Source organism: Aotus nancymaae, unplaced genomic scaffold, assembly GCF_030222135.1.
Source record: "Aotus nancymaae isolate 86718 unplaced genomic scaffold, 86718_ANA_hifiasm-v0.15.2.pri h1tg000029l, whole genome shotgun sequence".
In the NCBI taxonomy this organism is placed as follows: domain Eukaryota; kingdom Metazoa; phylum Chordata; class Mammalia; order Primates; family Aotidae; genus Aotus; species Aotus nancymaae.
Genome location: NW_026988442.1, coordinates 74,556,154 through 74,583,069, shown reverse-complemented (window position 1 = coordinate 74,583,069; position 26,916 = coordinate 74,556,154). Strand labels below are relative to the sequence as shown.

General features: G+C 38.6%; 1 protein-coding gene across 1 annotated transcript in view; it reads left to right on the top strand.

The window, feature by feature from the left end:
- Window positions 1-26,916, top strand: part of THSD7B (thrombospondin type 1 domain containing 7B) — a 1,057,843-nt gene that overhangs the window by 575,893 nt on the left and 455,034 nt on the right. The window contains exons 6-7 of the mRNA XM_064382803.1: window positions 16,072-16,227; window positions 25,628-25,825. Of these exons, the coding sequence (XP_064238873.1) occupies window positions 16,072-16,227; window positions 25,628-25,825 (354 nt within the window). The remainder of the gene's footprint in view (window positions 1-16,071; window positions 16,228-25,627; window positions 25,826-26,916) is intronic.

Sequence of the window (26,916 nt, the reverse complement as noted above, 5' to 3'; positions counted from 1 at the left end):
AGTGGCCTAATGTGGGCACTTTCACACTGTGTCTATTTAAGTTTTTGGACTTTGGTATCATTAGCAAGTAAATTTAACATGCTGACCTTTCGTACATGCCTCTATTAACCTTGCTCTTATTTCCACTAGTCATTTTTCATTCTGAATCTTAGTATCTTATTTCTAATAACCTGCACTGGTTAATCTCAGATGATAAGAATCTGTTGCTTATATATAGTTCTTCCATATATTATATTTTCATTGGTTTGGGATCTTTTTTTTAATCAATCATCTGAATTTTTTTGATTTGTACCTATTTCTGTTGTACTGCCTGGTGTCTTTTTTTCCAGTTTTTGATTATCTTTAAAGCAATTCATAAGACTTTATGGCTATAGGGATGCCTTCTAATTTCAAGATGGAACTTTTAAACCAACCTGACTCTACAGGTACTTATGTTTTAAGATTGCACATGGACAAGGCAACAGACAGCTTAAACGGAGTCATCATTTGAATTAAAACATCATTCCTCTGGGTGGAAGTAATAGAAAGAAGTGCCTTTTGGGGCATAACTAGAGGGAATAGCTTGAAAAAAAGAGAATAGGCTGGATTTTAGCCCCTACCTGCTCCCTTCATAAGGTGAACTTTTGCAAACTTGACCTGTACAACCCTATTGAGATCCAGTATATTAGGATTTTTAGGCAGTGTTATACTCTCAAATATACATCAAATTGTTGCTACTAACTTTTCCCTCTTTTATTTAGTATTTCATTTAGAATTGAATTCATATAACCACATTAATTTATTTATGTATTTATGCAATATTTCTTGAGTGCTGGTTGTCAGTATCAGAGAGGCTTGAGTTAAAATGGCCAGCCAGACAGATACAGTGCCTGATCTTGCAGACTCAGTATCATAGGGGAAATTAACTGAATCTATGTGTTCTTATTTAAATATCTACATAGTCTTCACAGGCCTCCCATTGTAGGTAGAATGCTTCTTTCAAACTGTGTATTGACAAAAAAGTCCTATATTATTTTTATTGGTGGGTAAGAACATGCTATTAATGACTATCTGGTGGAAATAGATGATCTAGTTCTAACTACAGGGTATTAGCAACATAATTGGGGAGAAGAAAAAAAATGTCCATTTTATGGAGAAGAACATCGTCACTGCAGAATAAAATGAATAGATGTGAAGTACTGAAGGGATTGAGGTATGAATGAATCAAGGATTTTATCTTTTATTATAATTTTTAACTAGAGGCAATACAAATGAGTACAAGAAGCATCAGGACAGGGAATTTTAGATTGATTTTTACACTCTCTGTTGATCTTGAGAAAGTCATATGACCACTCTAGGCCTTGATTTTCTCATTTGTAAAAGTAGAATATTATTATAAGATATAATTAATATTTCATTCATTCTAAGATTCGAGAGCATAGCTCTGAGGAGAAGAGTAGTCTGTTATTTTCCTTAGGATCTAGTTGGCTATTGTTTGAGACATAAAACCTCCTTAGATCATGCAAATGGTAACTCAGAAAAGGAGAAGCCTCTTTTTTCCAAAAATATAGCAGTATATGTGAGCTTTTTATTATCACAGATATAAACTACAATAACTGTAGATGAAAGAAGTCTGATTTAATTAGTTGACAATGAATGTTAAGAAGAGAGGCCATAGTTGGTAATAACCTGGTGGCCTACAAGATGTAGTCTTATCTTTGTTCCCAGGATAAGAAATATTAATATATCAGAAAGCAGGAATGGTTGTAATAGGAGTCTTGTCCTGTTTGGATTCTACTGGGCCTGATTGGAGGCAGGATGGTTCTGGATAGGTAACGCTGATGGTTCTCAGATGAAGTGCCTTACCAGCCTTGCCATTATCTGTACCCTCTATTAGGGAGCCCCTAAAGGCTTTCTGACTTTTGCACCAAATTGTGTTCGTTACTGTAAAGACCTTGAGCTGCCAGAGGTAGGAATATTATCTGAAAAGCCATGGCTACTGTCCACTGAGATCCCCCCACACTGCCAAATATTAGCCATAATAAGTATGTCTTATCTGTGGGCTTCATTGATTTGAACAAAACGGTATTTGTTAGAGAACCTCAATTAATAAAATATAAATGCTAAAAAAAAAGATTTCTGCACCTGTAGTTCTTATGTTATTAAAAAACTATATTACTTTGAAAAATTCATTTTACCTATCCTTTTAGAACACTTTTGAAATCAGTGTTTATTTGCATTTAGGAACCTCCAAATATATTCATGCTGCTTTCAGTGTAAAATCATCTAATTTCATTTTTGAATGAAATAATTATTATCTTATTATTTTCGATGCTTTTCCTCTCAAATTAAAACTTCATAGAAGACAATTAAAGATTTTAAAATGTAAATCATTGTCCCTTTCATTTTATAACCTGTTTCTTCTGATGATATACATATATGTGAAAAATTTAGGCATATATAACTTAAGACAACTTTTTATAACATGTCTGCTATTTAAGCAAACATAAAATTCTACAGTATATCAGTAGTTTTTAAGTTTCCACATTCTCCTCATGCACTAGAATGCTACCAGAAAATAGTGTATCTTTTTAGCTAAAGTATTATCTCGCACTCATTACAATAAAAATACCAGCATATAACTACATGATTTTAACTACAAGCAATACACAGGTGTTGAGATGCACCGTAGTCAAATTAAAAAGATAGATTTCAGTCTATAGCTATGGAAACGTGCAACAAATCCAAGAGTTTCAAATCCTTAACCTGGAAGAGTCAAACATGGTGATAAAGAGGAAAAACTAGCATCACACTCTCTGAGTTCAAGTCTTGCCTCAGTCGTTTATGAATCATAAAATCTTGAGCAAATTAAAAAAAAAGCTTTAGTTGTCTCATTGAAAACTGGAGATACTAGTAGTACTCATCTCATAGAATTTTCTTCTTAGTTAAATTAGACTATACTTGTATGTTGCTTAGTACATCAAGAGTTCAATATGTGATCTAGTCCATGCATTCTCAGTCGAGGTGATGACATCCCCAAGCAGACAAAAATTAGTTCTTAGGGTTAAATAAAATATTGCACTTATTATATATAAAGCACAAATGCACATATGGCACATATGCAGATATAAAGCATATTTGTATTATGAAAATGTCATAAGGGAGGAAGGGACAATTAGGAAAAAATGTTTACAAAAATTTCTTAGGGAGAAGATCATAAAACATAGGTGAGAAACACTGTATACCATATTCTGTTTATTTTGTTGAAGTTCAGTTGCTAAGAGATTTGCACAGTTCACAGAAGTAGTAGTAGACTCTCAGTTTAATGGTTTTTAAATGAGAGTATTTTGCCAATTGACTTGTCAAAATTATACTCCATGAATTATTCAGAAGAGTGACTCCCCAACCTGGTAGTCACAAATGCTTTATAAAGTATAAATCCTTGTGCTCTCTGCTACCCTGTTCTCAATTTTGACCCAGTCCCTCTGACTTGGGTCTATGTTAGGTTCCATTGGTTTAGACAGGTTGGAAGCTACTAATTTAGAATACTGTTTCTGACATAACGAAGGGCTATACAAGTAGGACTTGTAATATGTGAATGCACCTGGGAGGACGGCTCTTTCATTCAGTTTTTCAGTAAAGAGATTATGCATTTCCTCATACAGAAGAATGAACTAGTCTGCATTTTAAAAATTCTGTGGGGTCTTGTTCCTGTCACTACTCAGGACCTAATGAATCCCATGAGCCTTCCTTTGAAGTCGAATTAACTTGTTTAGTCTAAAATGATTTGCAGATTTAAAGAAGCATATGTTAACAATGATGCCAGCTACAATGATGCCTTCATTATCACATATTTATTTTAGAACACAAAGTTCTTACTTAGACCTTGTCTGCTTTGTTTTCAGTCCCTTAGAAAGAGGTTTAAGCTTTGGCATTTGCGATGTCATTCTTAGAGAAGTGTGTTATTTTAGAGAATGTGGATTTCTTTTTCTTGCTATCATTACTACAGATTTCTGTTCATACACTTTTAGGTTGGAGTACCTACCTTGTGAAGGAACACAGGTGAAGGTCTGTTGTGCTTGATTCCCCCTGTGGGCTAAAAGGGCATCTTGTGACCTGAACTGAAGTCTGTGAGACCCAGCTCTGCTTTTCCTCATCTCTTTCTTACCAGATCTTCCTGTTCCCTTTCTCTTCCCTCAGACATACATATCTCAACCATGCTTTTGTATTTTTTAAACATCCTTCTCCCTTCGAATTCTTGATCATTAGCCTTAGGAATATGTTATTGCCACCTCTGGCCTTTCTTAGTTGATAAGAAGAAAGAATTTGTGCTACTTACGTTGTAGAGAAATTAGGTGCTTGATATGGTTTGGCTCTGTCCCCACCCAAATCTTATCTTGAATTGTAGTTCCCATAATCCCCAAGTATCATGGGAGGGACCTGGTGGGAGGTAATTGAACCATGGAGGTGGTTACCTCCATACTGTTCTCATGATAGTGAGTGAGTTATCATGAAATCTATTGGTTTTATAAGGGTTTTTCCCCCGTCCTTGCTTTGCATTTCTCATTGCTGCTGCCATGTGAAGGACACATTTGCTTCCCCTGCCCCCATGATTATAAGTTTCCTGAGGCCTCCCCAGCCCTGCAGATCTGTGAGTCAATTAAACCTCTTTCCTTTATAAATTACCCAGTCTTGGGTATTTCTTCATAGCAGCATTTCTTCATAGCAGCATTGAGAATGGACCAATACAATAAACTGGTACTGCTGAGAGTGGGGTGCTGCTGTAAAGGTACCTGAAAATGTGGAAGTGACTTTTGAGGACGTTGGAACAGTTTGGAGGGCTCAGAAGAGGATAGGAAGATGTAGGAAAGTTTGGAACTCCTAGAGGCTTGGAGGGCTCAGAAGATAGGAAAATATAGGAAAGTTTGGAACTTTCTAGAGACTTGTTGAATGGCTTTGACCAAAATGCTAATAGTAATATGGACAACAAAGTCCAGGCTGAGGTGGTCTCAGATGGAGATGAAGATCTTTTTGGGAACTGGAGTAAAGGGCACTCTTGCTATGCAAAGAGACTGATGGCATTTTGCTTCTGCCCTAGAGATCTGTGGAAGTTTGAACTTGAGAGAGATGATTTAGGGTATCTAGTGGAAGAAATTATTAAGCAACAAAGCATTCAGGAGAAAGCAGAGCACAAAATTTTGGAAAATTTGCAGCCTGACGATGTGATAGAAAAGAAAACCTCATTTTGGGGTAAGAAATTCAAGCCAGTTGCAGAAATTTGCATAAATAACAAGGAGCCAAAAGTTAATCACCAAGACCTTTGCAGCAGCCTCTCCCATCACAGGCCATGGAGGCCTAGGAAGGAAAAATGACTTTGTCAACTGGGTCCAGGGCACCCCTGCTCAATGCAGCCTTGAACATGGTGCCCTGCATCCCAGCTGCTTCAGCTCCAGCCATGGCTAAAAGGGGCCAATATATAGCTCAGACTGTTGTTTCAGAGGGTCGAAGCTCCAAGACTTGGTGACTTATATGTGGTGTTGGGCCTTTGGGTGCACAGAAGTCAAGAATTGAGGTTTGGGAACCTCTACTTAGATTTCAGAGGATATATGAAAAGACCTGAATGTCCAGGCAGAAGTTTTCTGCAGGGGTAGAACCCTCATGAAGAACTTCTGCTAAGGCAGTGCAGAAGGGAAATGTAGGGTTGGACCTCTTACACAGAGTCCTCACCAGGGCACTGCCTCGTGGAACTGTGAGAAGAGGGCCACCATTCTCCAGACCCCAGAATGGTAGATTCACCAACAGCTTGCACTGCTTGTGACCTACTGGATCCCATGAGCCTTCCTGTTCTCTGCACCTGGAAAAGCTGCAGACATTCAATGCCAGCCTATGAAGGCAGCCAGGAGGGGGACTGTACCCTGCGAAGTCACAGGGGCTGAGTTGCCCAAGGCCATGAGACCTCTTGCTTCAGCATGACCTGGTTATGAGACATGGAGTCAAAGGTGATCATTTTGGAGCTTTAAGATTTGACTACTCCTGTGAATTTCAGATTTGCCTGGGACCTGTAGCCCCTTCATTTTGGCCAATTTTTCCCTTTTGCAATGGGTATATGTACCCAATGCCTGTATCCTCATTGTATCTAGGAAGTAACTAACTTGCTTTTGATTTTATTGGCTCATAGCTGGAAGGGACTTGCCTTGTCTGAGATGAGGCTTTGGACTTGGACTTTTGGGTTAATGCTGGAATGAGTTAAGACTTTGAGGAACTTTTGGGAAGGCATGATTGTGTTTTGAAATGTGAAGACATGAGATTTGAGTGGGGCCAGGGTAGAATGATATGGTTTGACTATGTTCCCGCCCAAATCAAATCTTAAATTTTGTTTCCCATAATTTCCACATGTTGTGGGAAGGACTCAATGGGAGGTAATTGAGATCTTATGGGTGGTGGTTACCTCAATTCTGTTCTTGTGATAGTGAGTGAGTTCTCATGAGATCTGATGGTTTTATAAGGGGCTTTTCCCCCTACACTCTGCACTCCTCCTTGTTGCTGCCATGTGAAGAAGACATGATTGCTTCCCCTTCTTCCATGATTGTAAGTTTCCTGAGCCCTCCCCAGCTCTGAAGAACTGTGAATCAGTTATAAATCTTTCCTTTATCAATTACCCAGTCTCAGGTATTTCTTCATAGCAGCATGGGAATGGACTAATACAGTGCTGAACGGGGAGGTTCCTTCTAAGAAATGCTTTGTTAGGTGATCTTGTCTTTGTACATTATAGAATGTACTTACACAAATTTAGTTGGGATAGTCCACTGACAAGAAGGCTATATGGTATGGCCTAATGCTCACAGGCTACAAACCTGCTCTGCATGTTACTATGCTGAATACTGAAGGCAATTCTAATAGGGTGGTAAGTATTTGTATATCTAAACATAGAAAAGGTACAGTAAAAATACAGTGTAAAAGATTAAAACCCAGTACATCTAGGTAGAGCATTTGCATGAATTGGGCTGACAGGAGTTGAAATTGCTCTGGGTGAATCAGTGAGTGAGGACTGAGTGAATGCGAAGGCCTGGAATGTTACTGTACACTACTGTAGACTTTATAGTATAAAGCATAGACTTTGTAAACACTGTGTACTTATGCTACACTGAATTTTTAAAATTTCTCTTTTCAATAATACATTAATCTTATTGTAATTTAACTTTTGTACTTCATAAACTTCTCAGTTTTCAAAAACTTTTAACTCTGTTGTTACACTTAAGACAGAAACACAATTGTAAACTGCACAATATTTTCTTTCATCTTATCCTTTCTGTAAGCTTTTTTCCATTTTAAATTTTTAAATTTTTTATTTTTAATGTTATACTTTTAAACTTTTTTGTTAAAAACTAAGACACACACACACATTAGCCAAGGCCTACACAGGGTAAGGATCATTAATATCACTGTCTTCCACCTCCACATCTTGTCCCACTGGAAGATCTTTAGGGGCAGTAACACACAGGAAGCTGCCATCTCCTCTGTTAACAATGACTTCTTCTGGAATACCTCCTGAAGGACCTGCCTGAGGCTGTTTTACAGTTAATTATTTTTATTAGAAGAAGGAGTACACTCTAACAATAAAAAGTGTAGTATAGTAAATGTACAAACCAGTCATACAATCATTTAGTATCAAGTATTGTATATTGTACATAATTATATGTGCTATACTTTTGCATGACCAGCAGCACCACAGATATGTTTATACCAGCACCACCACAAATGTAAGTAGTGCATTGCACTATGACATTAGGATGACTATGATGTCATTAGGTAACAGGAATTTTTAGGTCCATTATAATCTTATGGGAACAGTTGTCTATTCAGTCTGTCCTTGAGGAAAATGTCATTATGTGACACATGACTGTATTTGTACCTAGTGGAAGGTGACCTTTGCACTCAGTTGCCACTCCTTCCCAGTTTCAAATTTACCTTAATTTTTTTTGAGTTATTCTTTGCCCTTTAAGCAAAACTTGAAGAGGAGGGGTACTTATAGTGAACCTTTTAAATGTTTTTAGGAATGACCCTAAAAGTAAATGTTAAAATGAAAATAGTCATTATAAACAAATTTCATCCACTTTCTAAGACTTTAGAAATAATCTTAAGTATCTTTCAGAATTACCACAAAAATACTCACCAAGCTTCTTTTTCTTTAACAACACTTACCTTTCCTAAGGTTTAGCTTCTACTGGCTATATTTTTAAACCGATTTTTTTCTATTTTATCTCACCTCAAATATTTTTTTGGAAGCAGACAAAATGGTCACTTATATTTTTCCTAGGTAATTATTACTATAACAGCAGACTTTACTATTATAATTTTTCTTGCAAATGCAAAATTATTGTAGAGTGTAGTATTAAAGGATATGGACATTTAAGAAGCCTTGAGTTTGTCACTTGTTAGCCTTGTAATTTGAGACAAATAACTTAGCTTCATTTATCTTATCTGTAAAATGGAAATGATAATTGTACATACCTGAGTGGTTATGATGAGTAAATGAGAAATCACGTTAAAGCAATTAGTGTAGTGCCTAGAGCCAAGTGGGTTATCAATGCATATTAGCTATTAATACCAACATTATTCAATTAAATAGGCATTTGTGGTCATTCCTGGGAAGACTTGCTTTCATTTAGCTGTTGTTATAGGTTCTATGGAAAAAAAAATGAATTTTATGTTCCAAAGTGCTGGGTGTGAAGAGGACTCTTGGACCTTTTGAAAGCTGCCCTTCCCTCACATTGCATATTTCTGCCCTTGAAATCTCTGGAGATAAAGCTTTCATTTTACTTGCCTCTCTGCCTTTTCACTTTTTGTCTTTTCCCGAACATTTCCCCATCTCTCACTTACCCCCTTTCACTTCTGTCTCATCCATAATGGTGCTTCTCACTTTGTGAACTGTACAAGATGTAATTTAGATCAGCTCTTGTTCTTTCCATCTTCTCCATGCCCCTCTTTTATCTCAGCTAAAAGTATGAGAAATAATCCGAAAATAAGTTTCAAAAGGGGGACAGAGGAGAGAACGTGTGATAATAGAAACAGATGAATATATGACTGAAGGCTGCTGTATTTTTTCCTTAATTATATAATTGGTGGCTCTTGATTTTGGCTTCTTTCTAAAATTGTGTGTGTACTTCACTTGTTTTGCCTTCGTTTTTCTCCTGAAGATTGTTGTTCTATCTTTGCCTATAGTGCTGTTACTCTTTATCATTAGGAAAATGACTAGTTGATATTTATTTTCTAATTGGCTATATGAAATGAATGAAATTCAGAAAACTTTTTGACATTCAGACAAATTTTACGTAATTATTTCTAATTGCAGAAATCATTTTTAGATATTAAATCTGCTGTACATATACACACATCTTCCTGCCAAATTGTATTGCATGGTACTTTGCCAAGAGAGTCACAATATGGCTAAAATTAAGCTTTATTAGGTATAATAGAATGAGATGTGATTTAATTCTTTAAGCTGCCTGTAAGTGCTAGAAGACAGATTTTATTCTATTTACTAAGTTAAAAGAATGATTCATTATTTTGCAAATCCTAGTGGTAACAGTCAACTGAAACAATGCATGACGCTTCTTGAAGGAAAATAGCTTTATGGTTAAAATTGTAAAATTATTTATCTTTCCCCTTCAACCATTTGACTCCTTCAGTCTGTAGAAGAGGCCTATTTATTTTAGCAGTAGGTGGATTGAGTTTCTGCCAAGTCAGTGTACTCCCTAAATGACTAAATCAGAGTCAATATTGTTTCTCAAAAATCATTTAGAAAGCAGCATTTTTACACAAGTAGGCTCTTTCATTAGTTTCAAATTAAATTTGAGCAATTGCTGATGCTTTTCTGGTTGTTTCTTGGAAAGCCCATGGAATTAGGGAGTTCTGAGTCTTTGAGTGAGAATTTCCTTTGGGGTTTACAGTGTCTGCATTTGATTTAGAAAATTGAAATGACTATAAAACTTCTTCATCTAACTTCTTTGAGGAGGTTGATGTTTTATTCTGGAAATCAAAATCTTATTTAAAAATAACTGAAGATAGAATGTTTTATTAGTAGGGTTACTTAGGTACCCCAAGGTAGAAAGTAGGCAAAATAATTTAGGTTTGGGGGCTTCTTAGGAAGTAATAGTACCTTTATTTTCTTTTCATCTCTACTTTTTTGAAAATGCTGGAGAAAAAATTAGTATCTTGTGATGAATTCCTCTACCATCTGTAAGAAACTCGTTTTTGTCCTAAAGGAAAGATGAACTCCATTATGCCTTGGCAGAATTACCTCAAACACTTTCTGAATTTTGAAAGACTGACTTGATTTTTCATTCAGTAAAAAATATATTAAAAAACGAGACTCCTAGAGTACCTCTTTTTACTTCAAGCAAATATAACTTCTTGTGTTTAAAGAGGGACACATGGTTATTAGTTATAATTAATTAAATATTATTATGCAATTTCATTTTAATTTCTTTTTGAGGAATTTAAATGCACTGAAATTTAAATCTTACAAAATGGCTATCAATAGTGTGAGAAAATGTATACTCATTGATTCTTTAACAACTTATTTCTGTGTTAATTCAAATTAGTTTGGATTCAAGTTTGATTTAATTTCAGAGAATGATACTCATTTTTCTTTACAATGGCAGTCACATACTAATGATCACAGCAGGCATTTTTCCTCCTAATTACAATTTATTTTGAATGAATTTGTATGCTCATCTGAATTCACCATGTCATTAAGGAAAATCATGGACTTTTTCATTTCTAGAATTAAGAACAGTTTTTTTTTCTTAACATTAAACATATCCCCTACCCAGCATATTTTTCCTCCTGTTAATTAACATTCTGTTCTTGGATGAATTCATTATTTAAGGTGACTTTGCAATCATTAATAGCAGACTTTAGCATTTCTTGTGAGGCAGGTCAATTTAATAATTTAATATTGCAAATGAAAAATTCCAGGTTAGACACCAAAATATTCAAAATATTAATGACTATTGCATATGTGCAAGCACTTACAATACTATAATATTTTCCTTAGAATTTAGAAAGATGCTGCTAGGCAGTGATCCTGGTTTGTCTGAGTTATATGTTATTTTGACTCTTTAACATTTTGTGGCCATGAGGAGTCCCTGTAGGGATTAACATTGCTGCCTATAAAACCTAAAAAGCCTGTAAGACCTTGCATAATTGCTTATCTAGTCTGGCAGTTGGTCAGCACGGGAATGGCAGAAGACTCCAAGGTGACATGGTCTAAGAGGCAGCTGAAGGAAGTGGGACAAGCACAAACCTGCTCCTAGGGGCTCATTGCATTAATAGAAGTCAGAGCTAATTAATAGAAATAAATTTGTTTCAGGCAGTAGTTTCAGAGAAAGGAGTGCAGGTGAATAGAAAAGCAGCAGTTCTTAGTACAAACATTATGGCTGGAGTTTGGCCAAAGAGAACTGAGGACTCAGTAGAGAGTAAATTGCATAGGTCGCCCAACTTTAGGTGACCCAGGAAATGCCTTCACCCCATCCCCTTCCTCAGATAAATTTATTTCAACATGAACAGCCACAAATTTTTAAAAGTATGATAGTCATTTGAACTAGAGCAAAATTTGGTCTCACTACCTCTTCCTTGGTGGAGACCATCTGGGAAAGGACTGGAGTTTTGCTGTAGCAATGAAGGAGGAGAAGTATTTGGAATTTATTAAAGGTATAGAAAGTTTAAAGTATTAAATTTATTTAAAGAGTCTTGGATATCTCACGTCATGGGTTGCCTCCGGTTCTGGTCACCGTCATTCAGAAACAAAATATCCTTGGTAGAAATGGCCACATCTGCCCTGTCTGATGTTTTCATTCCTTGGAAGGAAAACCAAGAAGGCTAGACAGAGATGAGTTGGCCACTTGGGTAGAGGCTCAGCTCTTGCTTTGCTCTGTGCTTGCTGAATCAACTTGGAGAAACCACCCAAAGTCCTGGGAGCTTAGTTTTCAGTAAAATTGATTAATTAAACTAAATTAGCTCTAAAGCTCCCTCTAGCTCCAACCGTCCTATCGACTGTTGGAACATAGAAATATCCTGTGTTTACTCTTCTCTGGAAGATGACTCACTAAGTGGTCTGAAGCTGGTAAGTTCTTTGTGACTTACTCATGATTTGTTTCTAGAACGAATTTAGCCTAGGGTGGGTGTAGAGGGTCTGTCATAGAGACAGGCTGACCCAAGCACATTGATTCAGTGTCTAAATGAAGCATCTTAGACTTGTCACCAGACACTGGAATAATGTATTGATATGGATTAAGATTCACTGTCCATCACAACAGCAGGTGCTCAAGAGACGTGACTACTTTGACAAATGGTCTCTCTCCTACCCCTGGGCCTCCAATATGTCACTTAGTAGTCCCCAGAGAAATCTCTTCCTGTTCTTTTCCAGCAAACCATGTCCTTCTCTACTTTCAAATCTGAGAGTACCGTTAGTTCTAATGTTCAACAGTCAACTAATTGACAGTTAAGTATTTATCAAAGGGGACTCTGGGGACTTAACTTCACAACCCCCATATTCTTCAACAGGCCTCCAAACATAAGCCACATAAGCATAATATCTGTGTAGACACAGTGTCCTTAACAAATGCAGCTTCAGGACATATTTCCCAGGCTTTTTCCGGCTGCACTGCCAACCACAAACCCTTCCTGCACAAACATGCCGGGAGCTTCAGATGTGCTGTAGTGCTTGCCTTCTGTGTGCCTGGGAGTTGCTCTGGTTAACTGAAGTACTTTCAACTGCAGGGCCCAACATCAAGTACAGAGGTTGTGGCAGCAGCTGTCTGAGGGGCCCGGATTATCTCTGTCATTGAGAGACACAGCCATGGCAAGGGTAAGAGGGCAGTAGTACAGCTTTCCAGTCTTATTAAGATTTCTGGGCTCAAATACAATTATTGTCAACTCACACTTGCAAATGGACTCCATGAAGACAGAAACCTGCTATGTTTTACTCACTCTTGTAGCTTGAGGACCTAACACAGTGTTAACAAATGGTGTGATGCAGGTCCACTGTGCACTGGTTACCAACTAGTCTGAGTCCAGTGGGAGAGAATACACTCATATGAAACAAGTTATATGAAACAGATTTGTTATTCACACATAGGCAGCAAGGGACAACAGACACCTACGATTCATTGTGAGCTGGTGCCCCATGGTACAGAAAGCTGCCCAGAGTGGATGGGGTCTTCACTGTGCATACCCCACTTGCACTGCAGATGAGGGAACCTCAAAGGTGGCCCATCTTGGGTTTTATACCTTGGGGGACACCTGACATGCTGGGCTACAATGTTGAAGGACATCTTGTTCTTATGGGGGACTGGAACACAGCCCAAGCTGTTTTGGCTGGCTTCCCCTTATCTCCAGATGTTGCATTTTCAGCTCACTCTACAGTTATTTTGTGGAGCTATACATCACAAAGAAGGAAAACTGTATCAGCCCAAGGCCACCCAGAAAAGTGTCCTATACATGGTACTCATTTGATATAGGTTGAATGACAAATACTGAGGTCACATAGGTCTGTGGTTAAGAGGACAAACTCAGGACCCAGATGCCTAGATCCCAATTCCAGCTCCACTGCTCACTAGCTGGGAACATGAAGAAGTAAGTGAACATTTCTGTGCCTCAGTATCCTTATTTTAAAACTAGAGATAATAATAACAACATATATCTCAAAGGGAAGTTATGCAGATTAAATGAACTCATGTTGATAAGCGGGTTATAACTAGTGCCTGGCATGTGTTATAAATGCTTATTAAGCATCAGCTTAAATGCCCCACTTTCTTTTCCATCATTACCAACGTTCTGTTTTTGGAACTAAAGTTTGAGTTTGTGAGAACACATGTTAACATGTCGGAAACCATACTTAAATACACTTCTGCCTTAAGCCATCCAGCTATGCAGTTTTCTACATATACAATGCTCTGACACATCCCTTTCATCAACTCTGTTAATATACTGCTTGATTTACCCTTTTAGACTGAGATCTCCTTGTAACTAGACACCAGTCAAGAGTACCTGATTTAGATCGATGCTCAGTGATTTGAAGTGAATGTATGATTTACTCAATGAATGGCTGTCTTGTGTGTGGCTTGACTTCTTCGACCTTGGGGAAGAATCACAAACTCCTTCCCCATCTCTTGGGTTCTCCTTTACCCATGGTTTATCAGTCACATCTGTGCATCCCCACTTTCAGTCACTCCAGCTTCTCATCCTATTGTTCCCATTTCCAGCACAATCTTTGTTTGATTGCCACCTCTCCTCAGCCTCCCTGGGCAATCCTTTTACCTTCCCCTAATACTTGTTCCCTCTTCCTTTCTTTGTCCCCTCCACATGGATTGCAAACTGTAACATTTACATTGGCAGTCCTCCTTGGCACTTGCCTTTTAAGTCATGTCAAATCCTTTTGGTAAACTAGAAAAGAATTAATTGCAAACAAAACATTATTATTTTCTTTCACAGCCTTTCTTTTTCTTTCACCCTCATAAACAGCTCAAGCTCCCTCATTGTTCATTAGAAATACTTTTTACCTCTTGGGTTGCCACTTTGTCATGACAGTATTTTTTTGTTTTGCCGCTATTTTGGTGTTTGAAGTTCTACTGGGCAGTGCTGCAATTTATTGTCACTTTTACCAGATTTGACTCTTACACATGTTAAGGGTGAGACAGAAAGTAGATGGTGTGATTTACAACTCACTTCTCTCATCCTAGTGTCCACCTTGGAGGCATTCTAGTCTGCTCAAGTGAATGGAAATGACAGATCAGAAATATTTAGACAATAGTACAAACTAGTCTGTAAGATAACATTCTGAACTTCACCCATTTGTTAAAAAACTCTAGATTGCTTCAAAGCCTTTTTAGTTTAGGGTCTCTCTGTGCAAGAGTAATAACTTAATGCATTTGTCTGTCCCTTTAGAGTGTCTTAGACTGTCCCTTTACAGTCTTTGCAAGTATTGGGATCTTATCTTCTCCTTCATCTGTGTATGCTTATGGTGCCTAGAAAGAGTCTCCTGCCCAGGGACGGTGGCTCACGTGTGTAATTCCAACACTTTGGGAGACTGAGAGAGACAGATTACTTGAGCCCAGGAGTTTCAGAACAGCCTAGCAACATAGGGAAACCTTCTCTCTACAAAACACAATAGAAAATGTTAGCCAAGCATGGCATGCACCAGTGGTCCCAGATCCTCAGGAAGCTAAGGTGGGAAGATCAGTTAAGTCAGTGCTACAGTGAGCTATAATAACACTGCACTCCAGCCTGGGTGACACGGTGAGACCCTATCTCAAAAAAATTAAAAATATAAAAAATAAAAAGAGCAGAAAAATGGAAAAAAAGAAAGCATCTGCATACAGAGGAAACATGGTGAGCACTGCTAATGGAAAGATGGTTGCTGCAACCGGAAGTGACCTCCATGTGGCCCCACTCTGGGTGCAGGTGCACACCAGGAAGAGTTGGAAGCTACTAGTTTTTTCATTTTCCAAGAGGACACTGGGCCTCTGTGTAGCCTTACTAATGAAACTGATTTCCAGGGACCAGTTCTGCAGTCACAGATTCTGAACTTTCTGCTTATCCTAGGAATCATTTTTCTTGTGTGTCTTTGCCAGCTCCCCGCTCAGGGGAGTCACAGCAGTAGATTGGTTATGCTAAACACTCCACCTCGGGGCTTCGATCTTGATTTTTTTCAGTGACCTAGTCATTTATATAGTTGAGATAGACTCATCTTGAAACTTCACAAAGCCATTTAATTTTTTAAAAAGTCATAACTCTAGATAATTTGTATCTATGATACTTGCAGTTCTGTCTTAGATTCCCAGGAAATACCCTGCAAAGCAGGAATTTCAAGTGCACGCGCTTTGCCTCTTTCTTCTTTGCCTTTTCTCAACCAAAATACTAATCATGCGAAGCTAAACAACACATATTGGAAAGCGTTGATGTTTTCTTTGCATATACTCTTTTTAACTTAAAGTTTTATTTGCAAGGCAGGCATACAAATAAAGGCAGAAATAATGCTAAGGATGTCCAGAGAATGTGATATGGTCCATTATTTTTTTTGTCCCTCAGTCTCTCGACCTGTGGAAAGGACATTATGTGTGGGGCCCGCCCCGTCGCCCTCTCAGCTCTGCAATATCCCATGCTCTACAGACTGCATAGTATCTTCCTGGTCAGCCTGGGGCCTATGCATCCATGAAAACTGCCACGATCCTCAGGGGAAAAAGGGTGAGTGACTTGTTTGCATGTGCCTCATTTACTGCCAGTGTACAAACATTTATTCTGGTAGCTAAGTCACTGATTAAGCCTGCTTAAGACAATATTTGTTTGTAAAATTTAGATAATGAACACAAGCCTGACAATATTCAGTTTTAGGGAGGCAACTGGGATATTTCTGTGGAGCACAAAATTCCACCCTGATTGACCTTCAGTTGGGCTCATAGCTGATACTACTCTATTTGATATAACTTTATTTTTTTAATTTTTCTAAGATGAAGTCTTGCTCTGTCTCCCAGGCTGGAATGCAGTGCTGCAATCTTGGCTTACTGCAACCTCTGCCTCCTGGGTTCAAAACAATTCTCCTGCCTCAGCCTACCGAGTAGCTGGAATTACAGGCATGTGCCACCACACCTTGCTAATTTTTGCATTTTTAGTAGAGACAGGTTTCACCATGTTGGCCAGGCTGGTCTAGAACTCCTGACCTTATAATCTGCCCGTGTTAGTCTCCCAAAGTGCTGGGATTACAGGTATGAGCCACTGCACCTGGCTACTTCACGTTTTTTACATATAATGGTTATATGTAAAACTTCTGAAAAAAACTTACTTCTGAAAAAAACTGTTTTGCAAATCTATGTATTTCTTTTTAGATTTTCACATTTAACATTTTTGATATTACATTTTAGATTTTTGCAAGGGTCATTATATATATTGTTTAGGTTTTGATATTGATTTTGGGCTTAAGGAGAAAACTCTTCAACCTTTATATTCCTGTTTAATTTTGTAGGCCTCTATGGTCTTATTTTCTTCAGGTTGTAATCAAAATACACATCTTCATCTTCAAAATTTCATTCCTAGTGATATCATGCCTTCTCTTTCATTGACCCTTTAGTTTCTATTGATATTGAATGACAATACTAAAAAGAAATATTTTCTTTACCAAGAGAAATGGAATCCAAGGATATTCCAAAAACTGGATTCTAGTTATTACATACAAAGCAAGAATCCATGGTCAAGCACTTGATGCTAGCATGCTTGTGTACCTAGCACCCTGCTCACTGCTACATTTACTTGAAAACCCACACTTCAGTAATCCCTAGAGTGTTCATACACACACATGTGCACACCCAGACTCACCTTACCCCTGCCCCTGGGCTTTTCCTTTCATTCTGACTCTGTGGTAGAAATGAAGATATGCATTGGCTTTTAGACAGGAAGAAGCTAACATTCATTCTTTTATCAAACCATAGAAATCTGGATCTCAATGAAGCCTGGGGAGGGCCTTGTGCAGTTCCCTTATTTGACTTGTGACCAGAATGTCCCCCATGCCTCTGCAGTTTGTGGACACAAATAAGTTTCTATTTATACTAATACCTATAGTTTGCAGTTTTATGATTCACATGTTTATAATCAGTTGCATGTGATCGCATACGAGATTCCCTGGGGTGATTTACATGTTTTTAGAACAGTCATCTTATGTGTAGTCTGTGCTCCTCCTGTTTAGGTCACTACATCATGTGAGGTTGGACTGAGGCTCCCCGAGCCACTGTGGCTGTGGCATCACTTTGCTGCACGAAGTGCTGCCTTCATCTGCTTTCAAAGCTGTAGAACCACATCAGACCAAGTCGGTCTGGGAGACTCTTGATATTACTTGGAAGACTAATGGTTATAAGTGACAGAAGCCCAACTGATACCAACTTAAGTGAAAAGAAGAGAATTTATGAGCTCATGTAGCTGAAACTAGAAGAGAGGATAGGGCTGCATCCAAGAATATAAACAGGCCAATAGGTCTCCCTCTTGTTTTCTAATTGTTTCTTTATCTTTACTGTCCTCTCTCTCTCCATCTCTTGTGTCTACTTTTCTCTATATTAGGTTCAGTTTAAGTCAGTACATAAAGCAGAAAGAAATGTATTCCCCAGTGGTCCCAGGAAGAGTCCTGGAATTGAATCTCATTGGCTGTTTTATGTCATGTCCTCATTCCTGAACCAACTACACTGATTGGAGGATGTAGGGTTTACATGTTCAAATCATGGATATGTGGTCACCACTGTGATCAGGAGAGGCACAGCTACCCTCCAACTTTACAGATGGAGAATGGGGAGATGTGATTCCCTCAGAAAAAAATGAGGTGCTGGTACTGCAGGCAGGTAGAAGCAGTTCAGAGGGTCAGATTTTGTAGGTGTCTATTGAATAGATGTTTACAAAATGATTTCTCCCCTTTGTTCTGGGCCATGGATTCTCTACGGCAGCTTAGAGAATGCTTTTGCCCTTCTTCTCTTTGAGATCGAGTTTCGTTCTTGTTGCCCAGGCCGGAGTGCAATGGTGTGATCTTGGCTCACCGCAACCTCCGCCTCCTGGGTTCAAGCAATTCTCCTGCCTCAGCCTCCCAAGTAGCTGGGATTACAGGCACGTGCCACCATGCCTGGCTAATTTTTGTATTTTTAGTAGAGATGGGGTTTCTCCATGTTGGTCAGGCTGGTTGCCCTAATTCTGTGTTGCATTTTTTGTCACTTGAGCTCAAATTTTCACAAAACTCCTGTGAAAAACTGGCTCCCTGAACTTTTTATTCAGTCTTTTTTTTCCAGGTAATTCAGAACTGGCCCATGGAACTTCGGACCCCCTCCCTTGGCCTCATTCCCCCAAGTTACTTTTTTGCCAGACTTTATCCTCATTAGCCCCTGTTTATGTATTGTAAAAGTCAGCCTGTGCAGATATACCCTGGTCCATCATTCATTAGACACCACTTGCTGTAGGTTGAATTGTGTCCTCCAGAAAAGATGCATTCAAATCCCAACCCTGGTACATATGAATAGGATGTTATTTGGAAATAGGGTCATTTCAGAAGCAATCAAGTTAAGATGAGGTCACACTAGATTAAGGTAGGTTCTATTCCAGTGACTGGTGTTCTTGCAAGAAGAGGAAAATTTGGACACAGCGATATACCCAGAGAGGAGAGTGCCATGTGAGGACATTGAGGCACAGAAGACAAAAGGAGAGGCCACATGAAGATGGAGGCAGGCATTGGGAGTAATGCCCCTCCAAGTCAAGGAGCACCATGGAGAGCCACAACCACCAGAAGCTAGGAGAGAGGCGTGGCACAGATTCTTCTGCAAAGCCTCCAGAGGGAGCATGGCCCTGCTGACACCTTGATTTCAGGCTTCCAGCCTGCAGGACTAGGAGATGAAACACTTCTATTGATTTAAGCCACCCAATTTACAGTACTTAGTTATGGCAGCTCTAGAAACTAATATACTGCCCTACTTTGCATCAGCATTTAGGATGCATCAGCACAGGGATACAGCACTTCACAAAATGACAACACCAAAGTGTCAAGAAGTAAGGCAATTTGTCTAAAGTCACTTGGCGATTTAATGATGGCCATGCTGGCACTAAGGATCTGGTTTCATGTCTCCTCAGTCCAATGTCCCTCCAAACCCTAAGCCTCCTTAGTTGATTTTCTCCATCAGTCTAAAGAAGTCTGGATCAAAGTACAAGTTTAGTTCTTATAAGAGAAGCCATCTGCCCATCGTGCACCGCACTAACCAGTGTGAGCCATTACACCTGAGAGCAAATCATTGAGCGGATGCAGGAGATAAGGTGTGGCATGTGGGATGTATCTAGTGCCAGCACATTGTCACTGGAAGAAGTGGGAAAAGAGACTGCAGTTGTGGGAGGGAGGAAGGGAGGGGGGTTGTGCTGAGAGTAGCATAAGAGCACCAGATAACTGGAGGTGGGGAGTGTTTTGCCCCAGCCAATACTTTTTTCAAAGGGAGGCTCAGTTTTTGAAAAGGGCTGAAGGAAAGTATGGAGGCAGTAGAACCTCTCACCTGAAGGTGGTAGTGTCCCCACAGCCCCCTGCAGAGTTTGGGGGCATGTTGGGATTGCTAAGAATTAGATTTTTTTTTATATATAGGATCCATCCCGAGGCCAAATGACTGCCCCCTGAACCGTAGTCACTGACAGGAGGGACAGTAAGCCCTGATGATTGTTATTCAGGTCTAGGAGTTTGCTATTTTATAAATGCTTCCCTAGAGCAGAGAGAATTTTGGTTTATAAGGTCTTGGTAAATCCTGGCAGGACCACCTGCCTATATTTCCTCTTGGGAAGAATAAAGAATTGAGTTTTCCCTCTAGGGAAATAATTCTGTTCCTTCAAGATATCCAAGCATGTTATGATGACAGCAAGCAGTCTTGTTATTTCTACTGACTTGTGTGTTTTAGGTCTGAGGTCTCCCTCAGTTTCAGTTTCTGTCCCATGATTCTACTGTGAGTTCTGCCAGGATCACTGACTGGTACAAACTAAAGATAGTTTAGAATTCCACAGAAGCTGGGGCACACGGGCTAATGCATTAAACATTGCAAAACTCTGGGATATAAGCGGGAGTGTTTAGCTTCACATTTTAATTTCCTACTCTAAAATGCAGTGAATCTACTAGCAGAAATCTAGGACATTTGTACTTTCCTAGATATTTCATACTCTTAAAAAAATACACAAACACACCCACATGCAGTAAGATGGAGTATTTAAGGGAAAAGCAAGCAAGCAACAGCAAAAAATGAACATGGAAAGTAGGAGAGAATACCTTTTTTCCTTTTTTTCTCCTCTCTAGGCATTCCCGGTCATCGTGTTATTGCTCTGGTACATTTTCTTCATTCACATTAAAAAAAAAAAAGTAGAAAGGAATGGGAAAGTAGGAAATGTTTTATTACCAAATAGAAGAAATTAGTTACTATAGAAATTATCTTTACATGTCTTTTATTCTTAGTCAGAAACCCTTTCATCAGGAGTCATAGAAGGTTTGTGGCTGTCGGCTATTCAGAGTATGTTAGAAAATCAGCCGATGTTCACAGTGTTTACACCCTTCCATCGCGCCATGACAGGCAGACAGGGGAACTGTGATCGGCAGGTTGGTGCTTGTCAAGTGAAACTAGGATGCCTTTCAAAGGAATTTAAATTGGGTCAGGTTTTATCATTTATTGCTTTCTTTTTAATATACTCCCAGAGTAATATAGTTAGATATATAGAAAAGAAAATTAGCTTGAAAAAATACTCATAGACAAATTCTATACATAGATGTGATGCATTTTTAAATTTTTTTCTTGATACATATACATATATTTATATGACAGCCTTGTCCTTTTCAGGCATATTCTAGAAAAACAGCATTGCCCACTGAAGTTGCTCTGAAGAGGAATTTGCTGGAGCTCCCTGTAAGGTGTCACAACAACCAGCTGCTTATGTGGAAGAACTTCAGGGATTCATTCCCTGGATGAGAGCATCCAAATCCTTAAAAATTCCCAAAGAACAAGATTTTTGAAACTGAGTAGCCAGGACTATTTTTTGAAGACAGTCTTTTATACTTTAAAACAAATTAATTAGATAACATGCTAAAGTTGGAAAATACTGACATGTTTTAGATCTTACATAACAAAATCCTTGCCTACTAGATAGGCTTTCCCTTGAATAAGAAGTCTATAAAATCATTTTGCTTTCTCATAGATGGTATATACCAAAAGACAGTTGTTTCTTTCTTTTTTCTGTGTCTTTGTGTTTGGAGTGGGTGGGGAGTTCTGTTAACTTCTCATTCTAAGCATTGGGTGTTCTCATGCTGACATCACCCTATCCATATGTCTTCTTAGTTTCTATATTTATACCAGGATGTGGACTAATAATGCTACTATAAAATACTACTCTTACAGCATGGTGGTTGATTTCTAAAGGGTTAGGATTGAAGCTTTAATCTGCTCAGATTCCTTCACTCAGAATTTTTACCTAAAGTACAGGGCTGCCAGAGAAGAGCAAATGGAGTACTTAAACCAGTATAAGCTTCTGTCATCTTTATTTAACCTGCTGGACTTTCTTTTTTTAAAATTAATTAATTAATTAATTAATTAATTAATTTTTTGAGATGGCGTCTCACTCTGTCGCCCAGGCTAGAGTGCAGTGGTGCGATCTCGGCTCACTGCAGCCTCCACCCCCCCCAGGTTCAAGCAATTCTCTTGTTTCAGCCTCTGGAGTAGCTGGGATCACAGGCATGCGTCACCGTGCCCAGATAATTTTTTTTGCATTTTTAATAGAGATGGGATTTCACCATACTGGCCAGGCTGGAACCTGCTGGACTTTCCTCACACCTGTCCCAATGGACTCAGTGTTGAGACATAGCATTGCCCGTGGATAGCTCATGTGTACACTTCTGGTCCACTAACTCATGCAGAAATATAACCATAAGACCTGGATATACCCTTTTCAGCCTCCTTTAATTCTTCCATGGCTTCAGTTAAAAAACACTGACCCCTCTTCTGCCATCTGCTTATCCTCCCTTTTCTTTCCCTTACCCACTGTCCATTCTTTTCTGATTGTCTACTGTAGAATTATACACTAAATCATAATTCTTGGGGTCATAGAAAAAAATAAACCCTACAGATACTAGTGTCACTAAAGATGAATTGAATCTGTGGTCAGAAAGTGATGATTATGAACTCTCTCCTGCAACCAGTGTCCAAAAGTCCACTGTCCAATCTACTCACCTTTAGTACCTTCAACTAAATCATGGTGCCTTTCAGGTTCACTTTATAAAGTGTAGCCAAAACACAGTATCCACAGGAGCTGACTTTAATCCTTTCTTGTGAGGAGGCAATGACTCTGAAAAACCTCTGCTGATTTTCACACTCGTCCATTTAATCAGTAATAATGCACCTTTGGAGAAGTAATAAAGTTGCCCCTTAGTTTTCACACATGCAAAATGGGAAAAGTAACTTATAACATAGTTTTGAGGCTTTATTAATTTAGACTAATAAAAGTAAAACGATTGTCTCAGTCTTGGTCAAGGGTAGATGTTAGTTTATGCATGTGCCTTTTTCCCTTGTTGGGTTTTATGCTTTGAGAAGAATACATGTTTCCTGTTCTTCCTGTGGCTTCCCATAGTACAGGACAGTGATGTGCAAATGGCAGTTAATATTTATGGAATTATATCATCTGATTAATAGGAAATTCAGGTTATTCAGGAAATGAAGGTGATTGGTTGGCTGGCCCCAGCCACTGTGGACTTGGCTATTGTATATCTTTCAGAACAGAAGCACCTGGGAGAAGCCTGATGCCTACTGCAGGCATGAACGGCAAAGTGTGATTAAAGTTAAGTGCTGGCAAGAGAGTCCAAGCTTTTGTTTTATGCTGAGCTTGTGCTGTGATTTGATCCTAGTTAGAGTCAGGACAAGGGCAGCACGAATGAAAGACTGAAGGAATTTATTGACTGAGGAGATGTAATCTATAGATTTATGGCAAGATGGATGCAACTTGATTTATGGAGGAAAACTGCTCATACCCCTCAATGGCATTAAGCTCCAAATAATAGGACACCGAGAATCCTTCATAAAGACTGCTAAGTTTCTATGCTCAAGTCTGGGTCAGTTGTCAAAGAGTATAAATCATGGGGACTCATCCTATGTCTTGCTCAAAGATAAAATCAAAACAAGCAAAAATATAAGACAATAAATAAGCAGCATACAGATGTTACATGTAAGAATAGAGGTCATTCGAGTTTTGTGACAGCCAGAGCTCGTAGGTCATTGTAGTTTGATGCTCGTCAAGTGAAGTTTAGAGTCCTGTATGCATCTATTTTAAGGTAGCCCAGGAAGGGAGCTGAGCCCTTCTGTTGGTTTTATTTGGCTAGTTAATGATATAGACATGGATATATAAGATGTAATGCATGACAGAAGCCATTTTTTTAAATTACCCTGACCTTAACTGTTTCAATGCCATGAGAATACAGTCTCTAACAGGCTGAATGATTTCTTCCTAAGGTAGCAAATCCTTAAAGTAAGAGTCTAAGAGTCTCTTTTAAAGGGAGGTTCTGGGTTATCTTAGATTAAAAAAAAAAAAAAACTCAAACAAAGCACTTAAAAATTCTTACCTAAAATACTAAGTATTTTAGCACAGTACAGGGCTAGGTGAGTATTTTAGGTAAGGATTTTTAAGTGCTTTGTTTGAATTTATTTTGGTCTAAGATAACCCAGAACCTCCTGGCAGCTTTTTCTTATATTGTGAAACCACATGTTCATTGTGTTCTAGCCTCCTTGGCTGTGCTATTTCTTCAACTATATCTTGAGGTGCATAACCTTTTCATGAGAGAGATGTTACTTCTCATGCTCCCTAACTTGTCTTTCTCCCTTCCCCTTGTGGGAAGAATGGTGTGTTACATATTCTGCAAATTGAATGTTCTCTGTGCTATCAAACTCTCTCATTTTCTTTACTTAATCTGAGAAGCAAATGAATAGCAATTTCTTAAAATATTATTCATGCAAAACAATTGGTTTTGTTTAGAGAAAAAGGAATTAAAGGAATTAAATCTATTGATTGAATCTGGAATGGAAACAATGGAAGATAAGATATGAGATCCACGGATGGCAGACATAGTCTTTAGACGTGATACATCATGGGGCCAGAGACTGAAAACTTAGACTAAAGGGTTTAATCTGGTTCTGAGTCCTTCTTTTCTAGGTCACTTTTTTTTTTTAATGTGCTTTAGTTTTCATCATTTAAAAATGGAGGAATTTCTGGCATCTTAGAGAAAATGGAAGGATCTGTTAACAGAGGGTTCGTGATCTCTGATGCTGAGGGCCAATGGAAGCTGAATAGTAGTCAGGCATTTTAGAGCAGGCCCACTGACCCACACACTCATTCCCATCTCATGGTTGACCCATTTGCCTCCATGTGTACCTGCTTGACTCCTGTTGATTTGCATTTGTGACTCTCTGGGCCCATAGCATGTAAGACACACCTAGATCTTATTCCGGTCTCTGCCTGGGACTTTGGGGCCCTAATCCCACAGTACACTTTTTAAAAACAGAATAACGGTCCATGGACCCATGTCTAGCCTGGGTGGAAAGTGAAGTCCAAAGAGATAGTATCTTTACAAGGCAGACTGATGTGTAAATCTCAGTGATATGATGCAGATAAATCTCTGAGCAGGAAGCTGTGAATGGTCAGGCACCAAGGAGATGCCAAAGAGGTGATGTATTTCAACCGAATGCAGCATAACAAGAATGTCAAAATCAACAGCAAAATCAACAGCGGATTTATTTAGATTTAGGTCACTTCTGAGTCTCCATGTATTTTTACTGGTTTATTGATACCATAGGACTTATGCTACTTATTCCATTGAATTATATCTGACCTCTCCAGCTCTTAGACTGCAAACTCTTAGAAGACAGATTTCCTGCTTTTGTTCTTTCTCATTTTCTTTTGATTCCTCCATCTCATCTTCTCACTTCACATAGAATTAAACACATCAAGATAACACAGGCTTAAAGTGATGAGTACTTGAATAAGAGTTTTCATTCTCACCCAGCTGCTTCTTTTCCTTTAGCGGAAAAGAGTGGAATTCGGTGAAACTTTTCTCTCTGTCTCTTCTTAGGATTTAGACTGAGGCAGCGCCATGTCCTCATGGAATCTACGGGGCCTGCAGGGCATTGCCCTCATTTGGTGGAGTCTGTTCCTTGTGAGGATCCAATGTGCTACCGATGGCTGGTATCAGAAGGGATCTGTTTCCCTGATCATGGAAAATGTGGCCTGGGACATCGCATCCTGAAGGCCGTCTGCCAGAATGACCGAGGTATGACCCAGTGACCCACTAGAGGTGTTAGGATGTTAAGTATCAGCCAGATAACACATGACCACCCTTCCATAGATCATTCTCATAGGGAAGAGAATCACAGCCTTTCTTATCCTTGAATATTTATGTTTACATCGAGTGACACATTGCTTTGAAGTAAGATGCCATGACTTAATATGGGGCCACCTGCTCCACGGCAGAACACTGTTTGATTGTACCCAAATGCAATACAGCAAACCTGGAGATTTCTCAAGAGTTTTTAATTTTCTAAAAAATAGCAAACAAATCTCTTGGATGGTGTTCAATTTATCAATACAAAACAAGTAAAGGCCAATGTATAACGTGCCTTTATATATTATAAACAAATACCACATTGTTAAGAATCCAGGGCTGAAATGTCCTTCAAGTTAAAAAGAAAAAAAAAAACAACCAAACAAAACTAAGTGGTAGCTTTTTATTTATATAATATTAGAGTTGAATCAGCTATAGACATAATACATTTCTGAAGAACCGTTTTTAAATACACGTTGTCAAGATTTACAAAACTATTAACAATGATGTCTTTCCTCAATCAGCAAGAAACTGGTTGGTTGTTTGAAATGAAGGGTGATTCAGAAAATATGTAAGTCATGTGGAAATGAGAAAAGTGACATGTAAAACCTTTATTTTTGTGTGTCTTGAAAGAATATTGTGTATGTTTATTAATCAGCTCTGCCATGAGAAGCCCCATTTATGATGCTCCTCATATGTGGGTTGAAATGTTTTGACTTATGCAACTAAGTAATCCATAGAACAGAAGGAAATCACAAAATAGATTTTGTGAAGTGGATAACAGCATCCACACAGGGTTGATACATATTGCAAAGTTTTTTCTTGCTTTTTTTCTTTCTCTCTCTCCCTCCCTCTCTTCATCCTTTCTTCATTTCTTCCTATCTTCTTTCTTTTCAATCATTACCATAATCACACAGATATAGATTTTATCAAGTGATATAATTAGTTCCTGTGGAAACCAGGTGATTGTTTAACTAGAGGGCAACAAGAGATTGTATTAGCTACAGCAGAGAGTTAAAACTAATAGCGACTCCTGTTCA